Source organism: Parus major, chromosome 5 (genome assembly GCF_001522545.3).
Source record: "Parus major isolate Abel chromosome 5, Parus_major1.1, whole genome shotgun sequence".
NCBI lineage: Eukaryota > Metazoa > Chordata > Aves > Passeriformes > Paridae > Parus > Parus major.
Window position 1 is genome coordinate 14952081 of NC_031774.1, and position 21631 is coordinate 14973711.

Genomic DNA, 21631 nt, shown 5'->3' on the forward strand with positions numbered 1-21631 from the left:
AGAACAAGACAAGTCCTTGGATGCCTCCAATGTGCTTCAACCTTCAGGACTCTTCCTCCTCCCCTTCATCTACTTTATGTCTGAAGTTTTTCCTGCTCTTCTTCTTACTGCAGTGGAATCCAACTGGTCCCAGCGATGGCTCTTCACCTGTATCACCAAGCCTTGCATCAGGTTTGTATTCTGTGTTCTGGTCCCCTTCCATCACACACTCTTCCTCCTCTGCTGCTTTTCCACTGTCACTGTCTAAGTGCCCCAGCTCAACCTTATCTTCTTCCTTCAAGTCATCAGTCTTCCTAAGAGATTTTCCTTTCAGATCTGTCTTCATCTGTTTCTTATCATCCTCTCCTGTCAATCTTTTCTTTTCCAGTCCATCAACACCTCTTTTAATTGGTTTGGTGAAGACAATCCTCCCAGCTCCACAGCTGGAAGGGTCCTGGTTGAAGGATGGGGCATAACTATCTTGGGAAGCCGAGCTCTGTTGCTCCCCTCTTTTCTTCAAACCACCTAGAAATTCCATGGCCACTGCCCTGTTAGTCTTGTCACTGGACTCTGAAACTCCCTCTAGGCTGTATTTGGTCCAGCGCTCTGGGTGTGCCACATAGTCAGGCACTGCAGGAGAGGTTTTGGGAGCCTGCACTCGTCTGGCTTGCCTCCCCATGTTTTCTGGGACCAGGGTACCTGAAACTGTGGTCGGAGGCAATGGACGCTTAAACCTCCCATCAACAACATTATCATCAGGCATTGAGGGCACAGATAGCTTGGCTGCCTCTTCCAGGCAATCAAAAATGTTCTGGCTACGGAGGGAGAATGTAGAACTCATGCCCTTCAGATGGAATGGCTGGACAGGAGATCTGTGACCGCTGTTTGAAGAGTCAGGTGTGTCTCCTAATCTGAAATCCCCTTCATCTACAGATGGCTCCTCTGGAGATATTGTATCAACTTCTGCTTCACCTGCCAGCCCCAAGTCATCAGAGTCAGAATCGCTGAGTGACACCGTGTCTGAGGGCAGAGCTCCTTCGTAGTCTCTGGCACCATCAGCCACTATCCCCAGAAAAGGTTCACCTCCTTCCTGGTCTCCCATCTTCGAGCTGTCACTCCACTGCAGTCTTTGATGCAGACCCAGGAACAGCTCTAAATACAGTTTTCCAAATGCCCAGCGAGTTTAGTGCCTAAAATATAAAGGAGCATAAAAACTTAACTGTGAAATGAGAACCAAGGATGAGACCATCACTCTGTGTTGTGTAAAGTAATTATAACTGCAATACAATAGTTAGCTGTGCTTTAGGGATTCCCAAGCAATTTTGCTTCAAATGAAAACATTATTTAAGGAATGAATGCACATTAAAATTAAAGATTTACACAAGACTGAATATAAGAATATGAAGTAATTGAAAGTAATGCTACCAAATTTCATTAGAGGTTGCTGGGATATATCAGGTCTAATTACTAAAAGATGAACATAAAGCTCTTGAGTTAATCTGAATTGCCCCCAAAGCTGTCTTATATATCTTCCAAGAGACAGCAATGACCTCTGCATATTACACCCTGTGTTTATTCACACTGCAAAAATGCACAGGAACACATTCAATTTCTCACTCTTTGATTTGGCCAGTACAATCATTACTGCATTAGCACTGTACCTGCTGTTCTAATAGCCATCACGTTCTGCCTACTACAAAGGACACTATGACTGATCCCCATCAGTGACAGAAAACCCACAAAAATATCAGCGCCACTGTTTCAAGTCTGCTTTAATGTGGCATAAAGTACAAGCTCCACTGCTTCCTCTAGCTTTAAGCTCTCAAGTCATTAATGGATTCCAGGAATTCAAAAATGAGCCAGCTCAAGAAATCAATCCCATTGGATTAAGAAATCTAATCACACATGCCATGCTCACACATGGAAAGGAGGAGAAGTGGCAACCACAGGCCTGCAAGAGCTGGCCCTTCAGTCAGTAAATGACAGTGTGATTTGAAGCCTGACTTTCAGAAGCAGCTGGAATACCTGACAGTGCCATGTGCTCAAAGGGAACCTTGCTGGATTCAGGTGGTCAGTGATCAAGCTACCACTTGCTGGGCAACTGGAAACAGAGCTGGCATATGCACACATTTTGGTTCAGCTCTTGTGAATTATGGAAACAGTTCCAACATATTATTAGGATAAGCTTGACTACCTAATTATAGGCTCTTCTGAAACGATGCAGTAAACAGACATGGAAAGTCTGTTAGTCACTCACTTTCTCTCGAGACTGAGTCAGCTTCCCCTCCTGAGGGTCAGTTAAAGCCACCAAAGATCTCAGCACTTCCACCCTAGAAAACAAACATTTCCATCATGATACTGGAAATGTAGTTTCAAAAATAATTCTGTCCCCCTCAATCATCCAAAGCTGTAGAACTGGGTTCTAAATCTGATACAAACTCATGGTGGTATAAAGGTCTGCAGATACTGAATTTTTGGCAGAAGGACAGCAGACAGCCTAATAAGGCAGGCACCACTATATTTACCCAGTCTCCACATTCATACTGCCAACTTTATCCTGTAGAACAGAAGAGAGATTTTAAAAAAATTCAAGCTCTAACTTGCACGTGCAGAAAGCCAGTACTAAATAAACAGTATTAAATGAAGCTAAGAAGATACAATAATAATAGTTATGCATTGCAAACACTAAGTGCTGCTAAGTATTAAGATCACGGGTAACACAGACTTCTGTTTCCAAAGAAAGGTCATGTTCAAAGATTTTCATGAAGCATAAAACACAGAGAATCTTCTGAGGAGTGCTGTGTTCCATGTCAAGTCTGGCTGCCTTTGACAGAAAGGATCTGACAGCTGCTTTTGAAAACACTGCCCTCCATGTAATCCCTAGCGGGAAATAATCTTCTTTAAATGATACAGTCCTCTACTTAGTTTTGGAACACATGAAACGTTAACGACTACAACTTAGGAAAGGCTTTGAAGGGCATAATTAAATAAAATAGCTGTTTTCAGACAGCAATAGAAGTCTGTTCATCATGGGCATCTCTTGTCAGAGAGCACTTACACAGAAAAGAGAAATTCTGCTCCTAAGGAGATGTTTTAGCCTTAACAAAGTTAGTGGCCAAATATGCTGGCCTTTACAGCACACCAGACTCACTCACAGGTTTGTTATGGTGATGTGATCCCAGCACGACTCGGAAAGAATGACGTCTCTCCGGGTGGGAAGGTTCCCAGTGGGCTCCTCCATCCTGGTGCTGCTCAAACACACTGTGCGTTTTCCTGCTGCCTCCTGTGAGGGGGACGAGATCTCAGTCACCGCAAACCACGGCCACGGGCCTGCTCTCACGGTGCAGAGCACCGCACCAAAGCCCACGCAGTCCCTCGGGACAGGGATCCACAGGCCCCCGCGCCAGGGAACAGGGAAGAGGATCAGGGAAAGATCATCGGCCGCTGGACACTCGCCCCGCTGAGGGGAAGGCCGCGGCGCAGCCCCAGCTGTACTGCCTGTCGGCGTCGGCCCCAGCGCACTTCGCGGCCCGGGACGCTGCTGGATGCGAACCGCTCGCACCACACGCGGCCCTCGCTGGCCCTGCACCCCGGGCACCGCCACCCGCCCGGGCACACAGCGAGAACCGCCGGGGAGGGGAGGGGGAGAAAATTGAATGGAGAGCCCCCGTACCCCGACACCGCACAGCCCCACCACTTGCCGCAGCAGCCCCCGCCTTGCCCGCTCTTCCCACCTCTGCCCCGCCGCCCGCGGCGCGCCGGGACACCGAGTCCCTGCCGGGCTCCACGGAGCGGCCACGGCGGCGGCAGGACCACAACTCCCGGCGGGGAGAGCGGCGCGGAAAGGGCCGGAGCCTCCCGCCCCCTCTCCGCTCCGCCTCTCTGGGGGCTCCTGGGAGCTGTAGGCGGCCGCCTTCCCTCGGCGGGGGACATTTTGCGAGCTGGGGAGCGGGGCTGAGCGGCGGGACTACAGCTCCCAGGGCGTACCGCGGCGCCGACATTTCGCGGCCTGTGCGGGGCCGTGCCCATTGCCAGGCCGGGTGCGGGGCTCGGCGCGCGGGGCTCGGTGCCGGGCCGCGCACCCCGGAGAGCCGCGGTGCCGCCCCGGAGCTGTCCGGCACCGTGAGGGGCAGGCACGGCACCGCCGCCGCCCTCCGCAGTCGCAGTCTGAAAAAACCCCATGTCACGGGTTTTGTTCTCATCGAAAAGCAGGGATTGGCCACCGCGAACACATCCGAAGTTTTTTTTTGTTTGTTTTGGTTTGTTTTTTTTCCCTCTTACGTGTTTATTTTAAAACTAGCAAACCCAAACCCCAAGTCACTTGAGGACTAAAACCACTATCCATCCAAACTTAAAAAAAAAAAAAAAGTTTCCATTTTCTATCCCAGATGAACATTTTTTGCGCATGTGTCAAGAAGTGGAGCTCTGTCTGAAAATGTTTCATTGGCACTGGCCAAAGAGGCTCGATTTTTCTTTTTCCCCTTATTTCAGCAAAAAGTTCAACTTTTCAGTGCAAATACGTTTCCCAAGAGGCTTCAGTATTCAGCTTGTTTTCCCAATGTTTAGGAAAAAGGGTTTGCTGTGCCGAGTGGTTTTGTCAGACAATATTGTGGCTGCAGAGGATTCACTGGCTCCCTCCAAGCTGGGCCTCACCGTGACTCATCCAAAATATAAACTGCAGCCGCTTCATATGCATCCTCAGCTTTTAAATACATACTGCTGGAGTGTTGCTAATTACAGTAATTTATGACACAAGGTCTTTGTCCAGAATACACTTGGCAGCAGTGATGACGTTATTGCAAAATGTCTTCTGTCTAGCTGGAGTCGTGCTGTAGTTTTAGAACAGCTCTAGAAGTGCTTCCCCATTTGGTGATCCTATTTTTTCTTATGTATCTGCATATAGTAGTCTGGTCACAGGCATTCAAATGAGTATCCAGATGGAGGGAGGAAAGGAAAACATGAATCCTGTAGTAGGTGAGCAGGAATGGAAAGGAGGAGAGCAGTAAATGGGCAAACAAAAGGAAGACTAAACCTGGGTAAAGGCTGCCAGTGCTGTGTAACACGGTCTAGGCTGTTGGGGAGACAGCAGTAGAGTCTTGGAGCTTAATAAGGAGCAGGCAGGAAAAAGGATGTGGAGAAAGTGGTGGCATGTCCCATTTCTGTAAGAGTGGAGACAGGCAGGGTGCAACAGACTGGTGCAGGCAATGGCACTGTCGTCTTTTGAACCTTGGTTCTTTGTTAGATCAGGGGCTTCAAGGGGCAGGAGAGGGCAATACCACCTCCAGTGTCTCTGTCACCTGTGGGTGTGGGTTCCTTCAGGGACAAGCCCCATGTCTCCGTTTTCAGAAGCTACAAGTTCTCACTTTTTGCCTGGATGGTGTGTGAATTGATGACCAGGGAACCTGAATGCACACATTTTCTCCTTCCTTGTTTTTAATTAATGAAATTAGCTCAGCTGGTTAGAGCATGGTGCTAATAAAACCCAAGGCTGTGGGTTTGATCACCATACAGGCCATTTACTGAAGAGTTGGACTTGATGATCCTCATGGAACCCTTCCAACTCAGCTTGTTCTGTGATAGAATCTGTGATATTTAGTATCGCATGCAGTGGAGAACTGAGGCTGAGCTGTTTGTTCTCTGGTGGCTGAGGACAAGGCAGCTTGCAGCAGTGGAAATGCTGGTGTGTTGGGACTTTTGCTATTGCTTGGCGACAGCTGAAATAAAAATAATGAGTCAGAGTCTGAAGACCAACAGATGGTAAAGTGTTTTCCCCTTGCTGGCCTGAACTGAGGTGGCTTGAAGAGGGGGCTGGAAGGTGGAACTGAGCTGCAGCACAGGCCATCATCCAAATGAGCGGGCTGTATCCAGCATGCAGGCTCCGAGGGGCCGCTCATTTGCACGGATGGCTCCATGTGTCTGCAGGAAGCCAGCGCGTCCCTGTGTGTGGGGGTGGCATGTGAAAATGCACAGCAGCCTCAACCCCATCACAGGCGCCTCATGCTCCTTTCCTGCATATAAATCTGTCCTTTGGCCCCATCCAGTGACTGTTTCCACTGCTCCCCAGCAGGGTCCTGCTGCTGCTCCTGCCCTGGGAGCCTGGGGCAGGAACCACTGGTCCCTCTTCTCACAGCTATAGGAAAAAGCAGCAGGCCATTCCCCAGCAGCCACCCAGATCTTGCAAGCCAGATGGAGCAATAAGATGCCTTTTTCAACATCTCCTGCATCTGGAAGGAGCGTGGAAATTACTCAGATGTGGCCACATGAAGCTGATACTGAAGCTCTTGAGGGGAGGTGCGGTGGGAAAGGAAAAGCAGAGTCATAACCACCGCAACCTTCTCTGCTGGGAGAAGGCAGTCACACTAAGCCAGACTGGTACAGCCTGAAGGAAATAAATGAGTTGTCCTCTCCCATTCTCCAGAATGAAGTCCTACAAATGGACTTGAAATTCCTTGTGGGGTGGGTTTTCAGAATTCAGTGCTTTATACCACCTCTCTTCTACACTGAGCTTCACTTACCTGTTTTACTTTGTACTTTCATTTGGTCCTGCAAGCAGCTTAGATTTATTCCAGTGCTGTTTACCCATGTTGGTGCTATTTTCTCCTAAGGTAACTACATAAAATTAGTTCCCGTGGAGTGAGTTTTAATGCAGGCAAGCTAAGAAGGTCTTTATCAACTCTATTCTTCACAATAAAAATGTGATTGCCAGCCTATAGAGGACCTGCAGGGAGACACCACAACCCTTTTTTTGTTAGAGACATTGCATGTGTGGGAGGGAACTGAAGCCCTTTATGAGCAAAATTAATACTCTCTGCAATTATTCCAATTTTTAAAAAGAAACAAAAACAGTTGGGGGTGTCTGTTCATTTTGATTTAACCACAGAATATTTGCACTAAGAAAACTCTTCTCCCAGTCTTGCTGCTTTTTCCTTTCTCCTATCCCTGCCCCAAAGTGCCTGATACTAAAAAAATGTGTAATGAAAGGCTGAAAAAGGTCACTGGAACCAGCTGAGGGGCCTTGAAATTAACATTAACTAAAAAACCCCACAGAACCCTAAAACTCCCCAGACCTCTTGTTCCAACAAGACCTGTGGGAGCTCCATCAACCAACACTGAACCTGGCATTAAGAGTGTGAATCCCTGCTGGAGGAAATCTCAGCAACCTGCTTGCAGCCAGCAGGCAGGGTGTTGTGTGCATGCCATCTCTCCTGGCCCAACACCTCTCAGTACTCAGCAAAGCCGTGTTCTGGCATGAGGGAATGCCCTTGCAAAGCAGGGCCAAGAAATACTTTTTTTCCAAAAAAGAAAAAAGTAAAAGGTGTGATTAAACTGTAATTAGAAGTGTTACTTGCAACCATTGGCACATGAGCTGGGTCATCTAAATCCACCGAGGAACACCAAGCAGTCTGCAGTAGTTGCCCTCTAATGTGTCTGCAAGTGTGAAAACAACGTGGGTTTCAGTTTGCTGCAGTTTTAGCACCTGGGAGGCGTCAGGTCCCTGAGCACTGAAGTGAAAGCATCAGGCCGCCAGAGGTCAGCTGAAGGGGTCGCAGAGAACAGCACTTGTGCGTCCCATCGCTTAGGTTATGCCCTGTGCAAGAGAGTGTGGTGCTCCCCAGGATGCAGCTGAAGAGTGGTCAGGAAAAATATGCAGCCTCTATCTAGTTGAGGTGCACAGCGTGGTACTTACGGGACTTGGGGTTCCTAGCCTGTGTCTACCACTTAACCGAGAACTGGTCAGATAGGTCATTGTTTCCTCTCCCTTTCAGCACCACTGGTGGCAGATGTTTCGTCCCTCGGGGCTGTAATTCCGCTGTTGCCGACTCCCTGGTGCAGCCACAGTTCCCAGCCCCACCACAGCCCCGACAGTGAATGAGATTGTTTACACAGTCACCTTTTTTCCTCCCCTAACTGGAAGGGTGGTGCTGTCATGCCCAGCAAAGGAAACAGTGGTTCAGAGCAGGGATGTGAGCAAAGCCACGAACACATCCTTCATCCCTGAGCCCGGCAAGGGCAGCTGGCAGGCAGAGGAGGGTCCTTGCCTCTGCAGAAACCCACACCATAAACAGCTCTGGCACGGGAGAGCTGACTGGCTTTATTCTCTCCTATGAGAATATTGCAACTCTTGGTTACAGCTTCGACAACCTCTGATTAGGGAATGGCAAAAGCGATTTATGCAAGTTAATCACAGCTGTCTTAGAACAAGACAATTAGGCTCATTGCTGCTTAGAAAACAAACAGCCCAGAAGAAGCTTATGAAACAGAGTCCGCCAAAGCAAAAAAATACCTCCAAAATTTCTTGTTAGAAACACTCTAGGAGATTTTAAAAAGAAAAAAAACAAAACAGCTTGGGAGGGAGGAGGAAAATAATTTCCACTGGAAAAAATCCCGGTGTGGTCTAGTTTATAAAAATTCATGCTTGTATTTTGAATTCCTGAAAAATCTTGTTTCACAAGGCAAAAAAAAAGATTCCACAGTCACATTCCTAGGCAGTGGAATTCCACAGCAAGGTCTGCAGTGACTTTCCACGTCCTTCAGACCTCTGGAGAAAAACGTTGAAGAGAAGTGTAAGCCAGGGTTGTCTGTGCAATATGAGCACAAACAAGCTGCAAGCTGCAAACTCCATCCACCCTTCCCCTCACAGTGGGTTATCCACGTGGCCTCACATGCTCTGACATGGCAGGACTGCTGTTTTCCAAGGATAACCCATATCTCCACACAACCTTAAAGGGGTCCGTTTTACCCAGTCCTCTCCCAGTATCATATTCAGCTCATCTGTTTCAAGCAGATCAATGCTCATACTCAGACCTGAAGTGCAAAACAAAGGGGACCACATTTAGCTGGGGGAGGTTTAAGATCCCAGCTATAATTCCAGGCTGAGGTCCCAAGGCACACACCCTGGATGCCAAATACATGCTGTGCTTTGCCAGTTAGTCTCTACTATTGTTTTTCCCCCTTGAACACCAGCTTGGGTCTGACAGTGACTCACATCAGCTTAATCCTAGCTCCAGAGGCTAGAATAATTTTATCCCCATCTGGAGCAACAATGCAGTGTCACAATCCAAACATTTCATCTTTGCATGAAGCAAAGAGCATCACATTCATGGGAAACCACCTAGAGGGTCAGCTGAGGTTTTCCCTGCAGCCCAAATTTTGCCTGAATACAAGAATGAGACAAGCCTGTTCCCTTGGAAGATGTGGCAGAAATCAGTACGTGATGGAAGGAAACAAGATCTGACAACACATCATTAAAAATCCACTAACAAGGGGGAATTGCTTTGTTTCATTTTTTGTTTATTGTTTTTAAATATTTTTTTTTTTTTCCAGAAGTCATTATGTCCGACTCCATTAACATTCAGGTAAACAAGTGAAAGAACAACAGATGGGCATGATCTCGCAGCACAGGCACAGCCGCTGTGAGTGGGGCTTGCCTTTCTCTGCAGCAGCTCAACGTTGTGTTCCCTCCTTGCTCTCCCTCCCGCACCCCCCTCCCTCTCTGTACCAGCACGGGCGATGGCTGGCAGCCGCCGCAGGACATTCAAACACAGCGCAAAGACCAAAACAGGACAGAGGCAGGCAGGTGACGGAGGGATCACAGCCTCCCACCTTGCTCTCAGCCAGGCTTTCTCCCCTGATGCTGCCAAGGGGCAGGTGGGAGCAGCAACGGTGGCATTACCAGACCAGCCACAGAAAGCAGAGCAGCCCAGTCCCTGTTCAGATGGCAGCACAGGGCACTTTGGGTCATTTTTGGAGGAGCTCACTTTAAGAGGAGCCCCTCAAGTGTGTGCAGGACTGCCACCATGCATCCCCTCCCTCTGCCGAATTTCAGCACACTCTTTTTGCAATCTACATTAGCTCCCCTACAGCTGTGCCCCCCTTCCCTTGAGGGGGGGCACAACTGCAGGAGCCAGCACATCTGGCAAGCAACCTTTCTGCCTTCCCTCAGCACCAGTCTGGATGCATACTCAGCCTGTCTGCAGGCCCCCCTCCCAGAGGCTGTAAAAACCCATGCTGTTGAAGCCTGGTTCACAAAGCATCCTGGTGTTAAGGTTAACTGGTTGTAAAATTGCAGCAGTTCATCACACTATGCACACTATGAGAAATGTTTATTAAATTGATTTTTGTTTCATTTCTTTAAAAAAAAAAAGGCAGAAAGAAGTTAAACACACTGCTTTGTGGCATGCTCCACAGTATGAAAAAATCCCAAGCATTCAGTTAAGCTGTAAGCGGCTCTGTTTGACCTTTCGATGCGGTCTTTGAACTCAGACCTGGACAGTTGACACTCCTCATTCCCACCTCAGCTCACAACCATTTTCTCAGCTGCCACTAGCTCCAGGAGGGATGCTCCCATGGAGAGGGAGGGGTTTGTATTTACAGCCTGCAATTCCATCCTTTTCTTCCCTGGGGCGTGGAGAGGAGCAGCACAGAGTGCCATGTTGCATGCACAGAGGCACAGGTAAGCAGGAGAGGTGCTGGGGCAGAGCAGGGTTTCTGCCTAGTGGGTTTTTCCCCTTCACCTCAGCCAGCTTTGGGACTGACCAACTGGCAGAAGAACTCCGTGGCTTTTGGATCCCGAGGGCTTGCAACGGGGAGAGTCCCCTCAGCCCTTCACCACTCCCGTTCTAGTTTGTGTTAACTCAGGTCCAGCTTCACAGGAGACCCAAGTGGGTAGTTTTTTTCAGAGAGGGTTTCTCAACTACTTCCTTGTTCTTGAGCATGATGGTTCCTCTCTGTGCCTGTTCTCCCAGGGTTGACTCCTCCAGCTGAGGAGCATTCCATCAAGTGTGGGGACTCAGCTGATAACTAAAGAAAGCATTGTCCCCTCTGCAAACATTTTTTTGTCCCTGCTCTCACGACCCTTCCCTAGCTGTTCCCTGCCTTGAGCACCTTTCCTGCAGCAGCCACAGAAACAGGAGATGGCCCAGGAAGCTGCCTCTGGAACTCTCCACAATGGCAAGCCACCTCTGAAATGAGCCACAGGGTGAATTGCAACCCCTGTGGGACACTATCTGAGCAAACTTCCTGCTCTTCCTCCTCTCACAGCTCTCAGATTCCTTCTCCAAGTACCATTTTCTCCCAGTTTCTCCTGTGTGGGACAACTCAAACCCTTAAAGTACAGTGTCTGAGGACACACCTGACCTGCATCGAGACCCAGTCTGTCTTCAAACAGAGCTCCAGCTATGTACACAGCATCAACTGAATACTGAACAATATCAAAAATACGGTATAAGGAAAAGAAAACAGAACTGAAATGCTTAATGGCATATTTATACACATTTACCAACAGTCAACAAAAATGGTGGCAAGTTACACATCCATTCTGTATGCTGACAATCCTGATGCACACAGATGTAAACACACATGCTTGGATGATGCATATACATATGGCCACATAACAGAGTAGATGACCTGAAGGAGCTACGCTGGGGAGCAGGGGAAGGGGTTACCTACTGTAAAACCTCATCTCATTCTCAATGTGCACAACATGGACATTCAGGGCAGTGTTGCTTTAAGGCTATTTCTAAGGCTGAATCTTTTCTTGTCCAACCCCTCAATATGAAGATCTGTTGAAGCACTTCCTCCTCTTTACCCAGCACAACTTGATATATATATATATATCTATATATATTTATCTATATACTTTTTAAAGGCCCTATATACTAAAAGGCAGGAAGAGGAAAGGGGGGAGTAGAAGGGAAGAAAAACTTGTGAATGGATCAATTTGCCCCAGTGCAGGAATCTTCTATTCTGTAGTGGCAACAGCTGTGACAGCCACCTGCAGTGGACAAGGTACTAGTTTAAAATGATTGATGATCACAGGATTCCCTCCCTATCAGATCTGAAGCTCTTGGTTGTGACAAACTGGGAGAGTATAAGAAACAAAAATACTCCTGAAGTGGGGAAAATGATCGCTAATTTAAACTCCTCCCCTTACCTGCTTCAAGGTGGCAAAAGATACTATAATTTCCAGCTCAAGTGCCCATACGGCTAAGGAAAAGGCTTTGCTTAAAAATATATATCTATAGAACTATACATATAGATCATCTTTTTAGTGACACTCTGATTTTATTACATAGCTCCTGGGTCACTCTCCCCCTTTATCTACATGGTGACAGAGTGGCATTTAAAATAAGCCACAGACATCAAAGTGTTAACCAAAGTTACCAGATCACAAGAATGTGTTTCAACTGGTGCGATCTAACATGCTAAATTACCTTGATTTTATAAGCTGATCTGCTGTTAATATAACTGGAAGGTCTTAAAAATAGCCTTTTTTATTTCATAATCAGATTATGACAATTTCTCAGCAATATTACAGTGTGTGACAATATGCTATAATTAAGAATAACTTCACTGAACAAGAGAGTGATACAAAGATGAAATTTTAAGCATATACGCATATGGCTGGGAACACCCAAGCATCGTCCTGCAGTACCTAAAAGCAGGATTTCTAAAGTCAGAGACTTTTTTTTACAATTTCTTCTTTTTCCAATATTATTTCTATGTGAGCATTAGCTTAACAGTGAAAACTTGGTATAGAACTAGATTCTCCTTGAAATATATGTCTATAATGAAACACTGAAGTACATTAAAAAAGTAATTTAATTTTCAGTTCATTATATTTGAAAAACTGGGACTAAAATTCACCCACAGCCATTGACCTCTTAATGCAATGAATCAATGGAACTGAGACAATATATAAATTGCCCTAAGGAAAAAAAAATTAAAAAAAAAATCACAAAACCAAAAAACATTTTTACATTAGAGAGTAAAAAAGTTCCAGCATGACTTCTGTTAAGGATTGACCTACCAATGGAAACAGGCTGGAGAGGAATAATGCCTGTGCTTCCCCTGGGATACATTGCATCCAGGTGATGGAGGCTGTATCCTTTCCCCTCCTCTCTCCTAGGCTTTGGACAGTCAGGCAAGCTTCCCTACAGACAGCTTGGAAACACCAGGGAGCTGGGGTGATGGTTGGAAAAGATGAGTACAAATTAACAAAAATACTAAATGCTGCTTCAAGATGCAATTAAAAAAGTTGGTAAAATCAAGGCAAAATTTTCTGAGACCAGGCAGCACCCTTCTCCTCCGCACATCGTCCACCAATGTTACTTCTGAGTTACTGGGAGTGGGGAATGGGGAGGAAGGACTTGATCTCCTGCTACAGCAGCTTTCCCATCACACAAAACTGATGTGTAACTAACTCAGCCACAAAGATACGGGAAAGTTTTATTTATTTCAAAAAAAAAAAGTACTTCAAAATAAAAATGATAAGTACTGTATGGTAATATTGGAAGCATTTATATACATAATTTTCTTTGTCTGTTGTTGAAATGTCTCCTGGTCACTCAGTGGCACTTGGGGTCCCCTCTAGCGCCGTCCGCCCTGCTCCCCCCTTCCCCTGCCCGGCTCTCACGGCTCAGTAGACGGAGCTGTTCCTTATGCCACAGCACAGCACCATGCTCAGGATCATCTCAAAGATCTGTTGAGAGACACAGGAGCACCAGTGAGGCAACAACCAGTACGATGCAGGAGCTCCCCCACTCCACATTAACACTCTCATGCCAGAGGTAAGGGCAGGGATGCTACATCTTTGTTGCTGTTTTCACATGGAGTTGGCCAATTTGAGATAAGGCACCGTCCTCCCATCTCTCACTGGCAGCAGCAGTGGTACCTGACAAGCTTTTTGGCTGCCAGCTACACAGCAAATGCCTTGAGATTCCTCCAGCACTACAGCTCAGCCTTTGCACAGATGCCATGTTACACCCCCACAGCATACAGCCCTCACTAGGGAGCAAACCCAACATAGCAAAATAAGCAAATCCCTTCCCACTGCAGACGCCAGCAACAAAACATGGCAGTCTGCAGAATGAGTGGCTTTGGAGGAGGTTTCAGTGGTGCTCTACTCTTTTCAGCCAGGCTTGCAGGTGCTCCTGCTCTACTGAGCTTGTCAGGTGCCTCCCCTCACATCCCGACTCCCCAGGGGGATGATGAAGCCCTTGGTCTCGCCATGTTCCAGAGTTCTGTGGTGCATAGGGCTGGTGCTGCATGCAGAGTTGCAGGGGCATCCAGAGAAGGACACAGCTGGAAGAGGACCAGGGTGCCCTGAGGTGGCTTTTCCCTGTCCCACCAGGCTGTCACACTTACCATGATCACAGCAACCACGACAGCAGCGATACCAATCAGGTAGAGCTTCCCGGAGAAGAGCTCATCTATTTTTTTGTGGCAGTTCGTGTTCTGAGGCAGAGAAGCACATCAGTCAGACAGTCTGCTTCCCCCTCACCCACCCCACAGCACTGAGAAAGGCAGGTCAGCATCTCCCTGGTCCCACTTATGTTCCCAGGTCCTGGCCCCAAGACTTCCAACCAGATCTCACCCCTCTGCATCTGTCAGTCCCCTCAAGCAGGAACAGCAAAGGAAAAACCAAATGGGAACCTTTAACGTCCTTCTACACCATCCTCAAATAAATGAAATCTCTATCCTTTATCTATTTCCCAATAAATCCCAAAATTTCCTTGGCAGCCAAGGTTTTCTGAAGCAGCTGTGCTGACTGAAGAGCAGCTGTGCCTACCTCAAAAAAGCTTTTCAGGGAGTCCTTTCGGCAGAGGTCATCCCTCCACACAGGAGTGAAAGTCGCTGTTACAATATCAGAACCACAGCAGTCCAGCTACATGGGGAGAGGAAAAAAGAAACAATGGAAAGCCAACATTAGCAGACAGCCAACACTTATGCAAGGCTCTCCCCACCATTACATATTCTTGAAGCCACCCAAGATCGAGGAGGCATCTTGGAGGGGGAATATCACAATTCCTCAGAGCTACATTCTTCTTCCATCAAATTTTAGTTAAATCTGGGGTGCTCAGGTACATGAAAGACAACTTAATCAGAGTTTTGTCCAGAATTCCCAGCACCTTGTGATGGAGAGAATACTAACGAGCACAACTCAGCTTCTTAACATGTAAGAATAGCAAACTTGATAGGCTCAGACCTGCACATAGCATCATCTGCTTTAGACTCTGCATTTCCCATCCGTTTTCCTGACCTCCATTACTAATTCTCCAGCACAACCACCACCATCTTACCGTTTCATGGAAGGTCTTCACTACAGCTTTGGCATTGCTTGCATCTGATTCTCCCATGAGCGCTTGTTGAAGCGCTTGATCGTAGAACTGCTTCACATCTTTGGCTATCTAGGAAAGACACAGGAAAAACTCCCTTTCAGCCAGAAGAGGAGGAGGAGGAGAAGGAGGAAACCTATCCAGCAGACGTGCCTGAAGGACAGGTTCCCTCTAATGGCACTTAGAGTAAGATGAGCAGTTATTGAATAGATTTGGACTCCATTTGTCTGCACATGAAAAAAGGCCTGTCTTTCATAGGGCTCCAGCCCCTCCAGCTGTCACAAATATTAAGAAGCCCATCCACCAGCCAGCAGATTCCAGCCAACACTATCCAAGGGCTCCACAGGCTCTGTCTAGGAGATAAAGACAGCCAAGGCCTGGAGGGTGACCCACAAGTTGAGATAGCCTTCAGCCCACATGGATGTGCTGTTGGGCTCAGAAATGCAGAAACAGCTCATTTTGAACCACACATAGACAAAGCAGACAGGCAACACTTTTCCCACTGAGGCTGCAGAGGCTGGACACGCTGGAAAAGTCAGAAGGAGGTGGGGTGCACAGACAAGGCTGTCTGCAAATATGGGCACCTCGGCTTACTGAATGGCTCTCAGAGGATGGCAGGAATTTGGGAAGGACTGCACACTAAAGCCTTGTGAGACAGCTCACTTGGGTCAGGAAGCTTAGATGCATTTAGATGGATATAAAACCCTGGCTGGGTCCCTGCAGACATCACTGTCCTCTGAGTAATTATGTGAGACATCTTATCCAGACTCTAACCCTGCACCTGGCTGATGAACTGCAGCCACCCATGAGGGCCTGATCCACAGTGCAAAAATCTCCTAACTTTTAGGGGAACTGGCCTTGTGACTTCTCCTCTAACACCCTTCAGTAATTTGAGAGAGAGATGAAAGAAGGCCATGCAAGAGAAGCAAAGGAAAAACATAAAAGCAAGAAAGGGAAAATGCTTTCTAGAACATCTGCTCTTGGCAGCACAGGCTGGATTAGCATACGAAAAAAGAAAGTGCAGCAATATGATGCATGATTTCAATCAATTATCCCAGAATTCCTTCATCGCTACTCAAAAAAGTTTGCTTTGGAGGATGATATCTTCCAATCAAACCATTTCACGCTGGTATATAAAAATAAAAAAATTAAAATCCTATTTATTGCCTCCCCATTCTGAATCTGCAGCATCTCCAAGAAGGCAGGCTGAGGCAGAGCCTTCCTTCAGCTTTGTGGAAAAGTGTCCCTTTCTGGAAGCATCTCTCAGTGGCTGGGATCATTCAGTGCTTCCCTCCCAGCCTGTACTGCTCCCAACCAAGGCAGGGAGAAGCAAGCCTGCCTTGTGAGCAGGGACTTCAAAATAGCCCATTCATCATCAAGGCTGCAAAACTAGATGATGCCAACAGACTGCCACCCTTCCTTTTAAACTGCAAAATTAATTTTAAGGGCTGAGGTCATCACTTCTGTATTGGGAAATCCTACATTTCCCAGCTTTATGCTCTGGCATTTATGGCCAAATGTTTTCTCCCCAGGATAGGACAGTAAGGGTCCCTCCTTACTCAGCCTTCACTTTTTTTTTGCTGTCAGTTGCAGATGCACATCTTGGAGTCTTCAGGATTCACAAACTAACATCTGCAGGAGGCACAGTCCATCTGCAAAGGTTAATTAGTTCTCTAAAGTTGCTAGGAAACAGCACCCTGCCTGCATAATAATATGTTTAGCCACAGAAGAGTTTATTCCAGTGAAGTCATGCTCTCTCCTGAATGACTACAGGGGTGCTCCCATTCGGCTGAGCCACCGCCCACATGCATGTGACAGCTGAGCAGGCCAGCACCTACCTGCACAGCTGGCTAACGTCTCTTAGGAAAGTAAACACATTTCCTACTCTGCCAGAGAGTCTAACCTTGGCTTTGAGCACAAACAGTCCCCTTCTCTCCTCCAAACCCCTGAGGCCCGTGATCAGCACCCAGCCCGCTGCTTGCTGCAGCAAGCTGTGGTCCCATACACGGGCAGATCTGCGTTTCGAGACCAAATCTGTGTGTGTGAGCACATGTGACCATAGTGAAGGGAAGGTGAGCAGAAACAGAAGGTGAAAAACTCCAATTTTCAGTTCTACCCTTCAGTTCAGCTCCTCCAGCCAGGAAACTTCATCTGGGATAAGATCTGTCCCTAACCTGGGACAGATACAGGACTTGTACCCCACATGTGTGCACAGCATATGGATCACAGCAAGCCCAGTGGTGGCAGACAAACGGCCTGAAGCAGGTTATATGATACTGGAGAAGAGCAGGAAGCACCAAGCAATCCTGTTAATGCAGGCTCTCCCTGTTTGGTATCCCCACCCGTTGGCACTACGGCTGGCTTCGCTCTTTGTTCCCTGGCACTGAGGAGGTGCAGATGGCTTTCCTTCACAACTTCATGCATGAATCGACTCCCTCTGTGACTGACAGCATGGCAGCACGGAGGAGACCCAAGCGAGACAGGCTATTTTTATTAGAGACATCAAACTACATACCCTAAGGGGCAGCTGCTACTGTCAAGTGCTCACATTTAAAGTTGTCAGCCTGGCCAAGAGGAGAGAGGTGGCCTGCCCGGGTCACATCGCTAATCCAAGCCCCATTACTCAGTCTGGGAGAAGTTTGTGAGCAAAACAGCTCACGCTGGGATCTGCTGTGGTTCTGCCCCAGCCCCCCAGGCCCACAAACACAGGTTTTAGAGTCTTACTTGGTCTTTGTTGACAAAACCCCAAATTCCAGCCGCAACTTCACAGGCAAACAGGATCACCAGGCAAGTGAAGAACTGCAAAGACAAATCAAGAGAGGGATCCTTAACACATCTGCAGCAATTAGGTGGGAAGAGGTGTAGAGCAGCACTTCCACTGACAAATCAGAGCAAGGTATCATCTGACTTCAAACCATCTTCTCTCTCATACATGCACTGAGCCCAAACAGATTTTCCTGTAACTCATCACACATCACCCCATGTCCAGATTGTTGAGCGGGGATTAGCAAAACTTTTCCTAAAAAGGGACTGGCAGGGATGGAGATGCCCTGTGTACCACGAGACACACTGCTCTGCTTCATGCACCAGCAGGACCATCCAGACAAGGTTTCTGCTCTGCCACAAATGCTCTGAGGACTGGAATTGCCAGTGCAGGGTTAAAAGCACGTTTCAGCTGCTGAGGAGCTGGGGGTGTCAGGGTATGATTTATGGCCAGCTCTCTGGCATCCACAGCCCTGCAAGACTACCGCAGTTTTTTGCATAAATACTAACCCTGACGTTTTCCCACAGTCCCACCCTGCTTGTGCAATTCCAGCAGTCCTCCCAGCAGTCCTCCCTGCCATCCCCCCCGTTTTGTTCAGATCGCGGGAACACATTGTGATGGTTGGTCAGTTGGACTGGGAGTGGGAAGCTGTAAACTCTCACATTAGGGTCACATGAGAAGGCACAGAGAGGCATGGTCCATATGTGGCCAACACCACCTCTGTGACAGCGTCACTCAGTGACTTCTTCCTGGGAAAAGCCCCAAAGTGGGAGAAGTTGCAATGGAAGTCAAGAAGCAAAAGAGGTGAATGCAGTCAAGGAAAGACAAAATTACAGTATAGGGTAGGAAAACAGCCTCTGGCTCTTGAACAGTCTCTGTTCAAAATAAATTCAGGACATTTTCTCCAACAACAGAGGAAACAGGAGTTTATAGAATGATGCCATGACCTGGCTCTCACATGCAGAAGTAAAGGGTTATCAGCAAAATAGAAACAAGACTATTAACCTGATAGTAGGAAAGGACTTCCAATATCTTTGTCCAGTCCCTGAACATTCAACTCCTATGTGAACATCTATCTATCCCTAATTTTGTAGGAACACCTTTGAAGGACTAGGTTCCAAATCCCCCTCAGGGACTCACATCATGCTAAACTGTGGGTGCAATGCCACTGTAAGCCTGGTTAAGCTCTAGGGCTCACTACTGCAGTGATTACCCTTCAGTGAAGGATGGTTCATTTATCCCAGATTTGGAGGTACTACATCCTGCAGATTCAGTTCTTCTGTAAGTTGGCTGCAGACCACCAGGAGATGCAGTTTGATGCTATGGGAACATAGTGGTGTTCTGGGTCAGGCAGCTGGCTGTGTCCCAGCCCTTTTCCAGGGAGCAGAGCCTTCTCCATGCCAAGTGTCTCCCTCCTGTCTTCCTTAGGTCTTGCTGCTCAGCTTCCATGCCACCTTTGGCACAGGATTTTAACAGCATGGAGCTACCTGGTACTCTTCCTTTTTGCAGTAAGCCCAGAGTCACCCCCTCAGCTAGATGGAGGACAGAGCATGGCTGCTTCCCTAAAACACTGTGAGGATGCTTCCTGGAAATGTCCTTGGAACACAGTGGGAGCCTTGGCCAGCAGAAAGTGCCTTCATGGGGCATCTCCAGACTTTTCTTGGCAAGCCAAGGTGTGAGCAAACACGGGCAGTGCACAGCAGCTAGAGCTGCTAATTTCAGCCAGAGCAGCCGGTTTCCCTGTCGGACCTCAGGTACGTTGTACCATCTGCCCTTCTAATCCTCTAGGCTTCAGGAGGGAGTGAGGGGTAGTTCAGGGTCAGTAATCACCTGCACTAACTAAACAAAATAAAATCCAAAGCTGCCAAACTGTGCTCCAACAACCCCTGTCAGATTTGTGTGCGGGCTCCCTGTATTCCCATAACGCCTGCAAATTCCTGCTGGAGCTCCCATCCACTACATTCAGAAGTGCTTTATCAACACTGGGGAAAAGCATCCCCTTATTACTGGGAATCAGCAGCAGCCAGAAGTGAAGTCATCTGCAAGAGTGAGGGAAAGCAGCTCCATTTCCCTCTGTCCCAGCTGAGCCCACACCCATGAGCTGCTACACTGCCACCAAGACTCCTTCAGCCCAATGAAGCCAAGTGCTGGAAAGTAATTTGAATTAAAAATAAAAAAAAATTTTAAAAAAATATGTTTTACCTTTCCAGTTTTACTTTTTATGCATCTAGTTTAAACTGAACCACATGTGAGAACTTGCTTTAAATAAATGGGTCTCCCTTGCTCCCAAGGTGAAGGCTTTTGGTGTGGCTACAGTTTATCCAATTAAGCTCATCCTGTGCCAGGAATTCTGAGCTGCTGCCTCACATCAAGGACGCCTGTAGCACTCCAGTAATGGATTTTCCAGGATGTACCTAGATGTTCTCACAAAGAAATTATGGAAAGTCTTTGCTGTTTCCTTGTCCAAACAGATAAAAATAGTAGATGATTCCTTAAAAGAACTAGAATTGCTACAGGCACCCTTGAAACAGAGTGAGAAGGGATGCTGTAGGGCACACCAGGTAAGAAAGAGGGTTTAGTGGGTGCTTGGTAAGACAGCCAGACCATGAGGGGATAAAAGCAAGGTGGAGGTTCACATATAACAGAGAGAGAGTCTCTAAGAATCCTGCTGATCTCACCCCTTCTGCCCTGCAGCCAGGTACAGAAAGGACATTGCAGCACGCCTGCCAGCTCAGCCAGAGCTCCACAGGCTGGGCAGAGATGCCCTCAGCCACACAGCATTGCCTTGCTCCTTGCAAAGGTCACCTCGTTCCCACCTACGTGCTCACACATCCTCCCAGCCCCGCTTGTTGGAAAAGACCCCAGCAAGGGAAGCACAGCCACGTGCCATCCAGCAGGGAAATCAGGGTACCAAGTGACTTGCAAAGCTTTGTGCTTCCTACCGTTCCCAGAAGACACTGAGACTCCTGAATAGCGCCGTAGCATCCCAGGAATCCCACAAACATCATGACAGCTCCGACTGCGATCAGGATGTAGATTCCTGCAAGGCAAAGTGAGAGGCGGACATGTTACTGCACAGCTTTGTCCAGCAGCACCCTCGTGACTGGCTGGACATTCTGGCTCCTGGGGAGGATAATTATGGGTGTGCAGAATTAAGGCTGAGGAGGTGTGAGTAGAGGTGGCAGCAGACACAGTAGAACACGACGTACATGAGCTGGGTCTCAATGTGTTTGAAGCTGCCAACACTGGAGCTTTAATAACTCCATCACCTCCAAAATGAGAGGAAACGCTGGAGTAGCACTAGGCAGAGGATGTAGGAGACAAGACAAGGGTTCTACAGCATCCTCAGAGCTGTAGTGTGGAGTTACCCTGGCATGCCGTTTTAAATATTTAAGCAGAGATAAAAATGATTAGTTAGCATATCTTGTAAAATAAACAGTAAGGCAAATGGTTTATTTATACTAAACATCATACAAATATTTATCTGGCTAACATTTTAAAGGCAGATGAACCACAAAACCAAGGGGAAAGTACTGCTTAAGCATCTCACTTAAAATCTGGTGCTTTTTTTGTTATAAGTTCTTCCACAGAGAATAAAACGTTTTTTACTTTTAACTTACTGAATTTGCACAGACAGCTTGCACCATAACTAGTTCAAAGCTTGAAATGAGGCATTGGGAGTGGTTCAGAAAACAGAGGGATAAAAGTTTATTCATTCAGGAAACAAGAGCTTAGCTCAAGGCTCAAGTCTGCTGCTGTGAGTAATCACCAT

General features: G+C 47.4%; 2 protein-coding genes across 6 annotated transcripts in view; both read right to left on the reverse strand.

Annotated features, from left to right (window-relative positions):
* Positions 1 to 6: 6 nt before the first annotated feature.
* Positions 7 to 3829, reverse strand: TSSC4 (tumor suppressing subtransferable candidate 4). 3 transcript variants are annotated; one of them, XM_015632101.3, is made up of 4 exons: positions 3714 to 3829; positions 3135 to 3262; positions 2237 to 2309; positions 7 to 1169 (listed from the first exon to the last, which is right to left on the reverse strand). In XM_015632101.3, the coding sequence occupies exon 4, from the start codon at positions 1079 to 1081 to the stop codon at positions 44 to 46; it is 1038 nt and encodes a 345-aa protein (XP_015487587.1). In that variant the 5' UTR covers positions 1082 to 1169; positions 2237 to 2309; positions 3135 to 3262; positions 3714 to 3829; the 3' UTR covers positions 7 to 43. The 3 variants fall into 3 exon arrangements, with proteins under 3 accessions (XP_015487587.1, XP_015487586.1, XP_015487589.1); XM_015632100.2 differs by having other exon boundaries at positions 3653 to 3761; XM_015632103.3 differs by lacking the exon at positions 2237 to 2309.
* Positions 3830 to 10065: 6236 nt separating this feature from the next.
* Positions 10066 to 21631, reverse strand: part of CD81 (CD81 molecule) — a 32924-nt gene continuing 21358 nt past the window's right edge. For 2 of the 3 annotated variants that reach the window (XM_015631334.2, XM_015631335.3), the window contains 6 exons: positions 20802 to 20899; positions 17820 to 17894; positions 15060 to 15167; positions 14549 to 14644; positions 14125 to 14214; positions 10066 to 13459 (listed from right to left, as the gene is read on the reverse strand). In XM_015631334.2, the coding sequence (XP_015486820.1) occupies positions 13397 to 13459; positions 14125 to 14214; positions 14549 to 14644; positions 15060 to 15167; positions 17820 to 17894; positions 20802 to 20899 (530 nt within the window). In that variant the 3' untranslated portion in view covers positions 10066 to 13396. Of the gene's footprint in view, positions 13460 to 13926; positions 14215 to 14548; positions 14645 to 15059; positions 15168 to 17819; positions 17895 to 20801; positions 20900 to 21631 lie in introns of those variants that run through there. The other variant, XM_015631333.3, reaches the window with a different exon arrangement.

Bases quoted from the DNA above. Each gene is read 5' to 3' on its own strand.
- TSSC4 (XM_015632103.3), bottom strand. From the start codon at position 1,081: ATGGGAGACCAGGAAGGAGGTGAACCTTTTCTGGGGATAGTGGCTGAT.